The sequence below is a fragment of the Molothrus ater genome, chromosome 25 (assembly GCF_012460135.2).
Source record: "Molothrus ater isolate BHLD 08-10-18 breed brown headed cowbird chromosome 25, BPBGC_Mater_1.1, whole genome shotgun sequence".
Taxonomy (NCBI): domain Eukaryota; kingdom Metazoa; phylum Chordata; class Aves; order Passeriformes; family Icteridae; genus Molothrus; species Molothrus ater.
Genome location: NC_050502.2, coordinates 3,414,207 through 3,428,754, shown reverse-complemented (window position 1 = coordinate 3,428,754; position 14,548 = coordinate 3,414,207). Strand labels below are relative to the sequence as shown.

The window sequence follows — 14,548 nt, the reverse complement described above, 5'->3', positions numbered from 1 at the left end:
AAAGCCCAGGGAGGTTTATTTTATTATTTTATTTTATTTTATTTTATTTTATTTTATTTTATTTTATTTTATTTTATTTTATTTTATTTTTTTTTTTTTTTTTTTTATTTTTTTTTTTTTACTTTTTATTTTATTTTTATTTTTACTTTTAATTTTTTTATTTTATTTTATTTTAATTTTTTTATTTTTTAAATTTTATTTATTTTATTTTATATTTTATTTTATTTTATATTTTAATTTTAGTTTATTTTTTATTTTATTTTATATTTTATTTTATCTTTTATATTTTATTTTATTTTATTTTAATTTTTGTTTATTTTTATTTAATTATTTTATTTTATTTTATTTTATTTTATTTTATTTTATTTCATTTTATTTCATTTTATTTTATTTTTTAATATTATTTTATTTATTTTTTTCCCCCTGCTGTAGATTTGATTGCAAGGACAGGAATGGAAAAGAGTTATTAGAATGAGTGTAGACACCAGCACTGCTCTGAATTCCAGAGCCAAACATTGCCCAAGTTTGTGTTGGACACAGAAGCCATTCCCTGCCTCTGGGTGCTCATTGATGTCAGTAATTCCTGGTGGGTTGTGTGTTGTTAATGGGCAATGGCATGTAAGAGCTGGAATGTGCAAAAGGATGCCCAAATCTTGTAACTGTGGCTGCTACAGGAGCTTGTTTGTCCCAGGTTTGGTAGCTGAGGTGTAAATCAGAGCATCCATCTCACAGGTGGCTCTTGGGTCTGGGGGTGACTTCCAGCCCCCCAAAAAGGCTCTGTCCCTCTGCACTCAGACCCTGGGACCTCCAACCCCAGCCTTCAGTTCTCTTATTTCATGTCATTTTTGGCCTGGAGGCATTTGCCTATTCAGATCATCAGTCAACAATATGAAAACCGTGGCCAATCTTGAGTGATTGCTTTTGAGGGAGAAAATGGAAAAAAAAAAAAAAAAAAAAAGAAAAGACAATGCTACAATGCTATTTTAAGGCCACATTTTAAATCAAGATAATCTTTGGAAGCAGGATCCTGAGTAGCAATTGTCAGCTGGAGAGCTGAATGTCCAGGATATCCCAGCATGAAATTCAGATGCCTTTCTGGCAGCCTTTGCCTTGAAGTAGAAGATGAAGAATAAGTCTGGCAACCCTCAGGCTGAGCACTTGTAAACAACAGATGTTCATAACTGGAATCTTTTGGAAGAGAAGGGCAGGGAGCAGCATGGATGTCCATGCTTGTAATTCTCAAAATTTGCACTTAACATTGAGCTGTGTCAGGGAAAATCAAATGTGAGGTTGAATGAGCAGCTTGCAGAGAAATTCAGCTTTAATTTTCCTAGAAGTAAAATGATTTCTGTAAAGCAGGGATGATACAGGTTGTGAGGGAGGAATTAACAAAAACATTTGGGCCACGTGGGCTCACTTACATTATCATTATTATTAATAATAATAAACGTTATTTTTTGTGGTTCTTTTTGCTGCAACAGAGTCCTGCACATTTTATTCTGAGCCTGTCAAGTAACCCCATTTGAAAGCTTTTTGTAAGCATTAAACATTCATTGATTCAGTGACCTGTGTGACTGCAGAGAGCCAGGGATTCATGACCAGCAGAAACGGATGGAAAACCTCAGGGAGGATTTTTGTGCTGTTTTTCATCATCTCAGTGATGCCAGTCTCACACCACACTGCTGTGATTGTGACCACACTGCAGAGGACAGAATTCAGAGAGGGTTGCAGGAGTATTTAGAGGAGCAGTGAAATCTCTGCCCTCACACTTGGCCTGGCTCCAGCTCTGGGGGTTTCAGACTTGGCTGTCCTGGGACGCACCAGCCTGTAGGAGACATCCAGGGAAAAATCTGAGGATTTTGGGGAGATCAGGAGGTGGGACAGGAGACTTCAGGTGTTATTTTAAACACCTCACTCGCAGCAAGGATGGTCAGGGAGTTTCCTGTTGCCATGGGCAGTGGGACATCCCTTGGACCCTTCATCAGGACAGGAGAGGAGTGAGTGGTTCAAATGAGAGGGGAATTTAGGTGAGATATTGGGAAGGAATTCCTCCCTGTGAGGGTGGGCAGGCCCTGGCACAGCTGTGGCTGCCCCTGCATCCCTGGCAGTGCCCAAGGCCAGGCTGGACAGGACCTTTCTCTTCAGTAATATTTTCATTCTCATCTAATTCATATCTAATTCATTCCTTGACCTTGTGCTCCTTATGGAAACACAGGGTTCCTATTCCTGGTTTGTGGGTGTGGCTCTAGGTTATTTTTTTTAATGTATCATTTATTTTGTTATTGGTTATTTTTTTATTTGAGTCTGTTTTGTAAGATGACTTCTCTCCTATTTCCTTGCAATGCCCAACTCAGTGTCTCTGGCATCTGCCTGTCTGCCCTGCTTGCCTTGAAGCAGATCAATCTTGGATTGCCTGCAAGTCCCTTGTATGAATGAGTAATTTAATTAAGATACTTGAGACTCAATCTTCCCTTATGATCTTTTTGAGACCCAGCTGAAACCTTTGAAGTGGAAGTTGCACAGGACCTGATGGAGATAACACCCGAGAAACCACAGAGCTTCATCGTTTGTGGTTCCCTAAAAATCTGTGCACAGCTTCCTTTTCCTGCTCCAGCCAGCCCCCATGGCTGTGAGCTGCTGGAATTCAGGCTAACCCAAATAAACTCTCCACACTCACTATCACCACACCATCTTTATACCAGGAGAAGCAGTGCTTGAAATAAACCTGGGTCTTGGCATCTTCTTCTTCCTCCTCCTCCTCCTCATGGGGGAGGCTTGAATCAAAAAGTTGTTGTCAGTGTGAAGGCACCAGCACTGTGGGAATGTTCATATTCACATCCTAAAAGTTTTGGGGTTGATCTCATCAGTTTTAGCTCTCCAGGGTGAAGGGGGACTCTGTCACTATGCAGAATGTGTTACTCCACCAGCCCCCAGTGATGTTTCCCTTCCCTTTTCCATCTCTCCTCTGGGTGACACGGAGCTGGGAGCAGAGTGCCTTTGCCAGCTCCTTTGAGGGTTGAAATGGTTAATGGGAATCCCAGTTTGCTCCCTGCCATCTGCTGTGGTGAGGATGAAGAGGTTCTGTTGTGAGCAGTTGTAGAATTCCTGCTCCCTGTTGGGAAAACTGCGCCCACGTCCTACCCCAGGGGAGCCTGCGGCTCCAGAGGTGCTTTAAAAGTTAATGTGTGTGAAGTTTTAAAGGATGCTTGGGAGGTTTGAAGCAACTATCTCCTTTTCTGTTCCATTTCTGCCTTGAATATCAGCTTTTTGCTGACAGCAAATAGAGGTTTTGCCTCCGAAATGCTGGATCTGTACAAAAGCAAAGCACTGAAGGGGTTATTAAACAGCAGCAACAGCCAGAAATTAAAGGAATTTAAAATGACAATCTGGCTGTGTGTGGCTGGAGCATCCTGAAGGTGACAACCCCAGCTGTGCACTGGGAGCTGTGGGGTTTGGGGTGACTTTTCCTGCAGGATGAGTGACCACAGGGAGCGTGTCAGCACCCATCTGGCGCCAGCCAGCACCAGTGCTTCCCTCCCAGCCTTTCCACAGGCTCCTGGCATTCCTGCTATTTGTGTTTGGAGCAGCCAGGGCTGCTGTGGCTGGGACAGCTGGGCTGCAACTCCCACTTAACTCCTGCAGCTCCCCTGCTTCCCTTTCCTGATGGGGTCTCTGGTGTCAAGATGACCCCGAGGTGTTAAAAAGTCTCTTTTTCACAGCCCTGAGACCAAAGAGGAAGACAGGATTCCTTGGCTCTCCTTCTCAAAGTTGTTTATTTTTCCTTATCTTTATCTGACCTGCTCAGAGCTGTCTGGCAGGTTGGTTCAAGGCACACTGACCACCCTCAGGGTGGTGTTAGCTTTTTTATACTAAAAACTACCTGTACTTTATTTACAGTAATTTTCCAATAGCTATCACCTATGTTAGACAGTCTGTCTCTACCCTAAACCAATCCAGAAGTGTCACCATCCCAGCAGAAGATGGAGGACAAGAAGAAGAAGGAGAAAGACAGGACACACCCAGATTCCTCCATCTTGCCTCCTGAACCCCCATTCTAAAACCCCAAAATTCTACTTTTCCACCCAGTGACAAATTCACTATCATTCTATTCAAACTCTTGTGGCTTGTAACTCTTCCCACAAAGTTGGGAATTGTTTCCATGGGTTAAAATCCAAGGCACAGGTGTTTGTGACTCTGTGCCAAGGTCTCTGAGCCCCCTGCCAGGGTCTGGAATCACCCAGGGCAGCCAGACATTAATATATTATATTAATATACTTATATATTACAGATCTACACATTATATTTATATCATATATTATATTTGTAATTATATATTATATTTATATATATTTATAATTGTATATTATATATTTATACAATATATTTATATTATATTTTAATATATTTTATATATTTATATTTATTGGGGCAAAGCAATTAGTGTTAATATAATTGGCAAAAGTTTTGCAGAAATTTAATAAGGCATGTATACACATCTACTTGTGCATGTAGTTTAGCTTACAAATGTATCTTTTCTAATCTGTTTCCATGCTGATGGCCTTGTCTTTTTCTTTGTTATGGATACACTTAAAAACCATCAATTTTTATCCCTTCTATTAACTCAGCTTTGCTTGCAAACCAGCTGTCAAACTCCTCTATACAGAACTCCTGGTGCTAATGGGGCTCTGAGGGGTTTTGAGGCAGGGTTTTGGTCAGCTGGTGGAGAGCCTGGGCATTTTTTGTTGTTATGTTCATTCCCAAACTCTTCATGGTAACTGGGTAATTTTTTACTTGTAGCTCTGCCAGCTTTGGAGGGCAGGGATGGAGTCAGTGGGTGAAGCAGTCCAGATCACAAGCTGCAGTCAGTTCTGAGCTTTCCAATTTTATTTTTATGTTTTATTAAATCAAGATCAGCTGTTTTGAAACCCTTTATCTAAAATTATCCATATTGCACAAATGCAACTGCTGGTGTCACAAGAAGGGTAATGAAAGTCTGCCCTGGGTCAGTTTTCCCATTTTCCCAATGTTTCTTGCAGCAGAGATTGCTGTCCTTTCAAGTGCAGAATATTCCCTTTTCAATGGGAATTAAACTGCATTGCTTTTAGGAGGAAAGAAATCTGATAAGAGTCTTGGACAATAATCAGGGCTTTGCACCAGAGGTTTTACTCTTTTCTAGATAAATATTATTGTGAATGAAAGGTGTCCAGAGCTGCAGAGAAGGAAATGCTGTCATTAATTCTCCTCCTGGATCTGCTGCTGGAGCACCCCCAGTTTTCAGCTGGGGTGAAATGCTGCCCTGAGAGACAAATTATTCCTTCCAATAAATGAAATGCTGACCCAAATAAACCAAAGTTCCTCTCCTCTCCCCTGCTGCCCTTTGCACTGCTCATTTGTGGGGTGTTCCAACTGAAAGAAGGTGGGGAAAGTTCAAAGATGAGAAAATGAAGCAGCTTTTAGGAGCTGTGGGACAGATAGAAAAGCCTTCCCATGATGGGTTTTGCACAGCATTTTGTTCCCTATGCAGATGCTGTTTGGCACACTAGGTGCTTGAAATCTTTTTTATTGTGGTTAAGACCCAAATGTTTGAGACAGGGCTGTGAAACCTCCCGTCAGACACTGGAGCCATCGCCCTCCCTGCCTCAGGCTCTGATTTATGCACAAAATCCTGGATTCAAAGGGAAAAATTAAAGGCTGCACTTGGCACGCTGCAGCTGGCATTTGCAGGATGTGTTTGCTGGGGACAAAAGCTCATGGGAATGCAGGGAAATGGAACTGAGGGTGTCTTTTCTGTATCCTCCTCAGCATCCCACCCTCCCCACAGCCTCATTTACAGATCCAGGATTGTGGTGGAATCCTGTCCAGTTGTTCCTGTTCTGTGTCCTTGCAGGAAGGATCAGAACGTGCTGTCACCAGTGAACTGCTGGAACCTGCTGCTCAACCAGGTGAAGAGGGAGAGCAGGGACCACACCACCCTCAGTGACATTTATCTCAACAACATCATCCCACGCTTTGTGCAGGTCAGCGAGGACTCAGGACGCCTCTTCAAGAAGGTAACTTGAGTGCTCCAGCACAGAGCTTCACTTTGGTTCTTCTGTATATATACTTTTATTTATTTATTTAGTCATTAATTAATTAATTTATAAAAATACCACTCTACCTATTACTTGTGGAGTTATAGATAGATATAAAAATAGATATTATACATAACATATATATATTATCTTTATATATATAAATAAAAATATATATTAAATAAATATCTAAAATACTACTCCAGCTATTACTTGTGGAGATATATAAAAAATATATTATATATATATTCTATATATATAAATGAACAATATATATTTTATGTATACTATAATATATAATATATAATTTATATATTATATATAAATAAACTATATATATTTTATATAAATTATATCTATTTTATATCAATAATATATATATTATATAGAAAATATATATTTTATGTAAATAATATATATTTTCTATGTTAATAATATATAATGTATATTTTATAATGTATATATATTTAATATTTACATATTTATATATATGAGATAATGTATGTTTTATATATTTTATAAGTAATATATTTTTATATATTTCTATATTTCATATATTTCTATATTTTATATATATATACTCCAGCTATTACTTGCCTGTTTCTTGAGTTTTTAGTGAAAAATGAAAATACATTCCACTTTCACATTCTGTTTCTCTTAGACTTCTTCTTTTTCCTAAGTCATTGCCTGAGCAGAGGAAGAATCTTCTCCTTTTCAAGTTATGTCACACTGAGGCCTTTTTGACCTTTTAAAACTTTCTGGTAATTACATTATGGTTGATTAGATACTTACATGGGATTATTGAATGGCAGTTACTCTCCAATTCCTCTAATCCCTCCAAAGGAGGAGTAATCTCCCTGTTGAATTTCAACAAGGGCTGTGCTGGTGCAAGGTGGCCTGGAAAATGCCTTGGCAAAGCCTCACTTGGAAATTGATATTATCCCAGTTTGGCTGGAAATGGCAGCTTTATCTTCAGCCCTTTATAAAGCAGGGCAAACCCATGTTTATTCTTTATTTTGGGCAGCAGGACAAGGATAAAAACAAATAAATAACCAATTAACAGCAAAATACCATCTCTGGTTTGTTTCTCACAGGCCAAGGGCAAACTCCACATTAATTTGTGCAAACAAAAGGCACTTGTTGTTAAATCCCAACTTCTTCTTTGGCTGTTTGCCAGGAATACCAGCTTGGCTGAAGGCCAGATCAGGTGTTTGATTACAACTCCACTTGTGCTGCGTGGTTGAAACCAAAAATTGCATCCTCTGTTATCTGGTAGCAGCTGATAAATAGAGAAATTTGGCTGACATGGACCTGTTTGTGCTTTTTCACTGGAGTCTCTTCCCTTCCTGAGCTGCAAGAAGCAGCTTGAATTGGTACTGCAGGCTAGAAAACAGATGAGGTGTGTGATTAAAATATTGAAAAGCAGTTTTGCTGTGGATTTAAAGAATTTTACCCATTTATAACCCCCCTCAGTGACACATTTGTAAAATATCCCAAAGCAGCACAGAGGATGGCAGAGTATCTCTGAACTTTAAGCAAAAAAAGGGACTTTTCCCACCTTTTTTACCTTTTTCTGGATTAAAAACAGGGACAAGCTGCTGGCAAAGCCAGGCTGCTTTGCTGTGGGTGTTAAGGGGGAATCTACCAACTTGAATTTGGGAACTGTTTAAGTTAATGAATTAACTAAATCATTAATGATGATTAACTGAATCATTAACAGAGTTAATGATTCAGGTTGCAAATAATGCCATGAAAATGCAGAGGATGGTGACACAGAAATCCTCATCTGCTGAGGGGAAAGCAGATCCTGAGGCAGAAAATCCTTTCCTTGGATTTCTTTTTTTCCTTGGTTTTTCTCAGATCAGTGTTTTGTGTCATGCTGGGATGGAGCAGGCGAGGTGGGGAGGACGAGCAGGGAAAAAGGAGGTGCTTGAGGTCCCTTTTGGCACTGAGCTCTTGAGCTGCTGCATCTCTGAGGGTGTGGAGAGCTTTTCAAAGGACAGAGTGGAGCTGTGATCAGGGCTGGATGGGTGAGATAAGGGCTGGGAGGAAAGGAAAGGAAAGGAAAGGAAAGGAAAGGAAAGGAAAGGAAAGGAAAGGAAAGGAAAGGAAAGGAAAGGAAAGGAAAGGAAAGGAAAGGAAAGGAAAGGAAAGGAAAGGAAAGGAAAGGAAAGGAAAGGAAAGGAAAGGAAAGGAAAGGAAAGGAAAGGAAAGGGAAAAGGAAAAGGAAAAGGAAAAGGGGAAAGGGAATGAAAAAGGTGATTTTAGTCAGGTGGGGCTGGGCTCTTTCTCCAGGAACTGACAGAATGAGGAGATGGAGGTCCTGTCACAGACCCCACCCCAGGGCTGGATGGAGGGATCGATGGATGGAGGGATGGATGATGGATGGATGGATGGATGGATGGATGGATGATGGATGGATGGATGAGGGATGGAAGGATGGATGGATGGATGATGGAGAGATGGATGGATGGATGGATGGATGGATGGATGGATGGATGGATGGATGGATGGATGGATGGATGAGGGATGGATGGATGATGGATGGATGGATGATGGATGGATAGATGGATGGATGGATGAGGGATGGATGGATGATGGATGGATGGATGAGGGATGGATGGATGGATGGATGGATGGATGGATGGATGGATGGATGGATGGATGGATGGATGGATGGATGGATGAGGGATGGATGGATGATGGATGGATGATGGATGGATGATGGATGGATGATGGATGGATGGATGGATGGATGGATGGATGGATGGATGGATGATGGATGGATGATGGATGGATGGAGGGATGGATGGAGGGATGGATGGATGATGGAGGGATGGATGGATGGATGGATGGATGGATGGATGATGGATGGATGGATGGATGGATGGATGGATGGATGGATGAGGGATGGATGGATGATGATGGATGGATGGATGGATGGATGGATGGATGGATGGATGGATGGATGGATGGATGATGGAGGGATGGATGATGGAGGGATGGATGGATGGATGGATGGATGGATGGATGGATGGATGGATGGAATCCATGGATGGATGGATGGATGGATGGATGGATGGATGATGGATGGATGGATGGATGGATGGATGGATGGATGGATGGATGGATGGATGGATGGATGGATGATGGATGGATGGATGATGGAGGGATGGATGATGGAGGGATGGATGGATGGATGGATGGATGGATGGATGGATGGATGGATGGATGGATGGATGGATGGATGGATGGAATCCATGGATGGATGGATGGATAAGGGGATGAAGGCAGGGATGAAGGGATTAATGGTGGATGCATGGGAACCTGCCAGCCACTTCAAAGCTCTCAATGCTGATAAGAGCAGCTGTGCTTTTGCCAGAGCCAGCCCTGCGTGCTGCTGGATGAACATTGTGTGTCTGCCCCTTGTCCCTGACTCTGAGCTTTGTTTACTTCCCTGGGTCCCTTTTCCTCTATCAGAGCCTTGCCATGTCTGAGCTGTGTGGGCGCTCTCAGCTGAGCTGCAGGAATTCTTGGAGCACTGTGCTTTTCCATGCCCTTGGTTTGGTTTCTCCTGAGGACACACTTTTATGTGTTGGTATGAGATGCTCCTGCTCAGGGTCTGACAGTCCTGAAGATGAATCCTGGTGCTGTCAGTGGCAATCTGGGATTTCTCTGCCCCCAGGGGTGGTGTCAGTGCAGTTCTGGGGAAGATAAATGGTGAAATAACCACATTTCCAGCAAATAAAACTCTGGAGGTGGGGGGATTGTCCTAGTGACAAATAGTTCCACCTTGGGGAGGAGGTGATGTTTTCTTGTTTGGGCAGAGTTAATGATTTAGGGCTGGCTCTGGTCCAGGGCTGCAGTTCCCAGCCCTGGTGCCACCAGCGTTGCTATTCTGGTCACCTCTCCCTCTCCTGGAAAATCATCCTGCTTTGATGTCTGCTCCTTTTCATTCCTTCATCTCCCTTTGATTTCTCCTGCTTGTCCTCCTTCAGCACAGCCCCTTTATTTATTTCTTTCTGCATTTCTATATCTATATATATATATTTTTTTATTTTAATATATGGGTTTTTATGGTGTATATATGGGTTTTATATTTATATATGGGTTTTATATCTGTTTTCCCCCCCAAAATATTCTTCTATTTGAGCTGATTCCTGCTTTGATTTCCTTTTCCCTTCATCCCCCTCTGACCCTCTCTGTTTTTATATTTATATATGTATTTTTTTCCCACACAAAATATTCTTCTATTTGTGCAGATTCCTGCTTTGATTTCCTTTTTTCCCTCTATCCCCCTGTCACCCTCTCTATTTAATGTGACCCTTCATTTCTCTGCATGGTTATCAGGTTTTCTTCCTGTTCCTTGCATGGTTATCAGGTTTTCTTGCCTCCAGATGTATCTTTTGAGTGGGATCCCTTGGGATTATTTATACATGTACAGACCTTTGAGCAGCAGTCTCTTTAATTTGGTCTCTTTAATCACTCTTTCTCTGTTGTCTCTTTGAAATTTTCCTAGAAGCAGCCTGATAATCTTGTTCAAATTGAAGGAAAAAAGAAAAAAAAAAAGAAAATTACCTTTTTTTAAAAGAACAGACCGTGGAAGCCTCACTTTGAGCAGTGTCTGAACAAACTGATTCTTTTCAGTTTGACAGATTTTTACCTATGGATATTGGGAAGTGACTGGCAAATGTTAATGGGTAGAAAAGCAGATTTATTCTGTGCCAGAGGGGCCTCAGGACAGGCCAGGTAGCAGCTCAGCATCTGCCTGCCCTGCTGGGTTTAAAACCCATTTTCTGCCCTGATTTTAGCTGGGAGATTCCCTGGGCTGCTGGAGCAGGGACCTTTCCCTGCCATTTCCACTTAATTGAGGATATTTATGGGGACAAAACCCTGTTTGGAATCAAGAAAACCAATCTGAGGGTTTGAAATTCTCCTCCTATTGAGAACCTTTGATGGTGGGAACCCCCCCCCAGTTTTATCTCCTGGTACACTGCAGGGTGTTTGATGTGAAATAAAAAATCCACAATGAGTTGGTTAAAAGCCTTGCAGTAATCAAGGAAAAGGAATTATTAATTCTCTGAAGGGGTCTGTCATGACCTACTTTACAGCTGCACTGTGCCTCTTGCTGCTCTGGTAGCAGAAAATGACAAATCTTAAAGCACCCCACACATGGAAAAGCCACCACAGGACACAAGTTAATGGTTACAAAGCTGGACATTTGTACAAATATTTTTCCACCACGGTGTAAATTTGTAAACGTGCAAATGCCATGGGTAAAACCCTCACTGAGGGGCAGAGTTGGTGCCTCTGTGCTGTGTCCCTGCTCCCCTCCTGGCATCCTTACCCTCACTTCAAGCAACATGGGAATATTTAATGTTTGTTCTCCACCTAGGCACATTTAATTCTTACTTTTAAAAAGATGCAGACACCTGGTACTGTTCCAGAGCAGTTCCAGAATCAGCAGATTTGGGCTCCAGCTCCAGCTGTCACCCTCTGACATAATTTGAGGCAGCAAATTAGATAAAAATGTCTTATCTTGGTGTGTTACACATTCACCCTCCCGTGGCTTGAGCTGTCATTGGGTTTATGGGGAAAGCACCTCAGGAAATGTTGATTTTGAAGCCATCCCATCTTTCTGTCAGGCTTGGGAGGACCTTGCTGGGGCTGGAGAATGTTGACAGCATTCCTGAGCTCTCCTCTTTATTATCCCCCCAAATATTTGGAAGCTGAAGTCGTTAATGTTGGGTGGAATGCGGAACAGCCCCGCAGTAGATCCCAAAAACATCTTGATTAAATTAGAGGGGAGGTGGAGGGGAGGAGGGCTGGAACAAAGAGGCTGTTGAGGAGCTGGCAGGGCCCCCCCCCGTGCTGGGAATTTATGTTTGAGCCAGGGGTGGCAGAACCTCCAGCCCTGCACATGGTGCAGATACACCCTGGAGTAACAAAGGAGTAGTGTGTGTGTGTGTGCTCACAGCAGCCTCCTGAGCTGGGGAAAACCTGCATCCCCTGCCTGGCCACATCCTGCTGGGCTTCCCTGGGGGCTGATGGTGCTTCCCTGGTGTGCAGGGGAAGGAAAAAGGTGTTCAACACCTCCAGGGTTTGAGGGAAAAGGGAAGGGAAGGGAAGGGAAGGGAAGGGAAGGGAAGGGAAGGGAAGGGAAGGGAAGGGAAGGGAAGGGAAGGGAAGGGAAGGGAAGGGAAGGGAAGGGAAGGGAAGGGAAGGGAAGGGAAGGGAAGGGAAGGGAAGGGAAGGTGTGCTCATCACCTCCATGGTTTGCAGGGAAGGGAAGGAAGGTGTCCTAATTATCTCTGTGGTTTGAGATGAAGGGAAGGGGTGCTCATCACCCCCCTGGTTTGAGAGGAAAGGAAGGGAAGGTGTGTTCATCACCTCCCTGGTGTGCAGGGAAGGGAATTTGTGCTCATCACCCCCCTGGTTTGTAGGGAAGGGAAGTTCTCCTTGTCCTCCTCCTCATCCAGAGCAAGCAATGAGGCTGGAGATGGGTTTGGAACACAAAAACCCTGTGAGGAAGCCCTGAGGGAGCTGGGGGTGCTCAACCTGGAGCAAAGGAGACTCAGGGCTGCCCCCATCACTCTGCAGCTCCTGAAAGGTGCCTGTGCTCAGCTGGGGCTGGGCTCTGTCTCCAGGCACTGACACAACCAGAGCACACAGCCTCGAGCTGCACCAAGGGAAATTCAGGCTGGATAGCAGGGAAAAGTTTTTTCCTGAAAGAGAGATAAAGTGTGGGAAATGAATTTGTAGAGAATTAGGCATTTACAGCATGGTGTGGCAAAAGCTGATAGGCCAAGAAACACTTGTGATGTGTTGTAATTAGGAAATAGTTAACTTCTGATTGTGATGGTGTGAATTATAACACCTGTGTTGTCTCACCCTTCACATGAGACTGAAAATGGAATAAAAGTTTTTAAGATGCCTCTGAGTTGCCCCATCTCTGGGTCAGAAAAGAGCATAATCTGACAATAAAGTTCTGGAATGTTCTGCCTGGGGAGGTGGTGGAGTCCCCATCCCTGGGGGTGTTTAACAAAGCCTGGATGTGGCACTGGGGGCCAGGGTTCAGTTGAGGGGTTGGGGCTGCGTTGGATTTAATGATCCTGAAGGTGATTCCAGCCTGGTGGTTCTGTGGAAGGTCTCTCTGTGACCTCTCCCTGCCCCGCTCAGGTGTGCAGGGAGCTCCTGTGCCTGTCCCAGGGATGCTCTTCCAGCCAGATCATCTCCCAGATCTACAGGAGAAGGGTTTAACCTGCTCAGATAAGAAGGACAGACAGTTTATGGGCACACCCCCACCCCACACACACACCCAGCTCATTAGTGGAGCCAATTAATTAAGATTTTGTCGCACAAGCCCTTCCTCAGGTTAAGGGAGATAGACTTGGTTGCAGGTACAACCAGGAGCAGATCACAGTAAAGCTGATCAGAATATCTTTTATTTATTGCCTTGTTTACAAAATGAATTGTTCTTCCTTTGCAAAACACACAGAATAATAGAGAAAATACAGAACAATACAGAATTGGCTGCTGCAATAGTAATTGACACTGAGACATTGACAACTGCCAGGGCTTTGTTGTCTTTCCTTGGCATGGATTTTATTCATAATTCTGTGGTATTTTCTGGCATGATGCTGGAATCTCTCGTGCCTGGATGGCAGTGGGATCAGCAGCCTTTAATCTGCACTTGGAATTCTTTGGGAATTCAGGGAAATTCCCTTTGTGCATCACCTCCACCTCCCTCCACTGCACTCAAGCAACAACTTTTTCCTGACATCCAATCCATTTTCCTCTGACTTTCCCAAGCAAACCCTTCTGCTTCCTCCAATGTATTTTCATTTATCAGGGTCAGCCAGCTCAGCTTTTATTTCACCTAGACATTTTTTTTTTGGTGGAATCAGTGCAGGGAACAGTTTTACATTAGCAGTGCTCATTGCACAGCTCTTGTTCTGATGTCCCCTGTGATCTGTTTTACCTTCATCCTAATGGAAAGGATTTTTCCAGCCCAGCAATCCAGCAGCTTCCATTTGGAAGCACAGAGAGTTTTGTGTTTTGACAGTTTGGCATCATCTTTACCCCTTCAACCCCAACCTGCATTAAAACATTCATTTTAATCTGTCCTATAATTGATGCTTCAGCCATTTGTGCAGCAAATGAGCAATTTTTCAGTGCAAGAAATGAGCAAAATGGGCTGGAAAGAGCAGAGGTGAGAGGCAGATGATGGGGCCAGGCCAGGCAGTTGCAGCAGCACTGGGAGTGTGTGTGGAAAGTCTTTGTGTGTGAAAAGATCAGTGCTCAGGGCACTGCAGGCAGTCCCTCCCATTAATCACCTCCATGGGGAGGAAAAGGCACTCTCTTGGTTTGGAAAGGCAGGTGCCTGCTAAGGAGGGCAGGAGCCTCCCCTGAAATGGAAAATGTAAACTCCTTCCCTCCAAATTGTTATCAATTTGAAATTAAGGAGCTTTCAGGCA

At 43.0% G+C, this 14,548-nt stretch overlaps 1 protein-coding gene across 3 annotated transcripts in view; it reads left to right on the top strand.

Moving 5' to 3' along the window:
• Nucleotides 1–14,548, top strand: part of SRGAP2 (SLIT-ROBO Rho GTPase activating protein 2) — a 114,066-nt gene that overhangs the window by 39,312 nt on the left and 60,206 nt on the right. For all 3 annotated transcript variants that reach the window (XM_036398295.2, XM_036398294.2, XM_036398296.2), the window contains exon 4: nt 5,888–6,050. In XM_036398295.2, the coding sequence (XP_036254188.1) occupies nt 5,888–6,050 (163 nt within the window). The remainder of the gene's footprint in view (nt 1–5,887; nt 6,051–14,548) is intronic.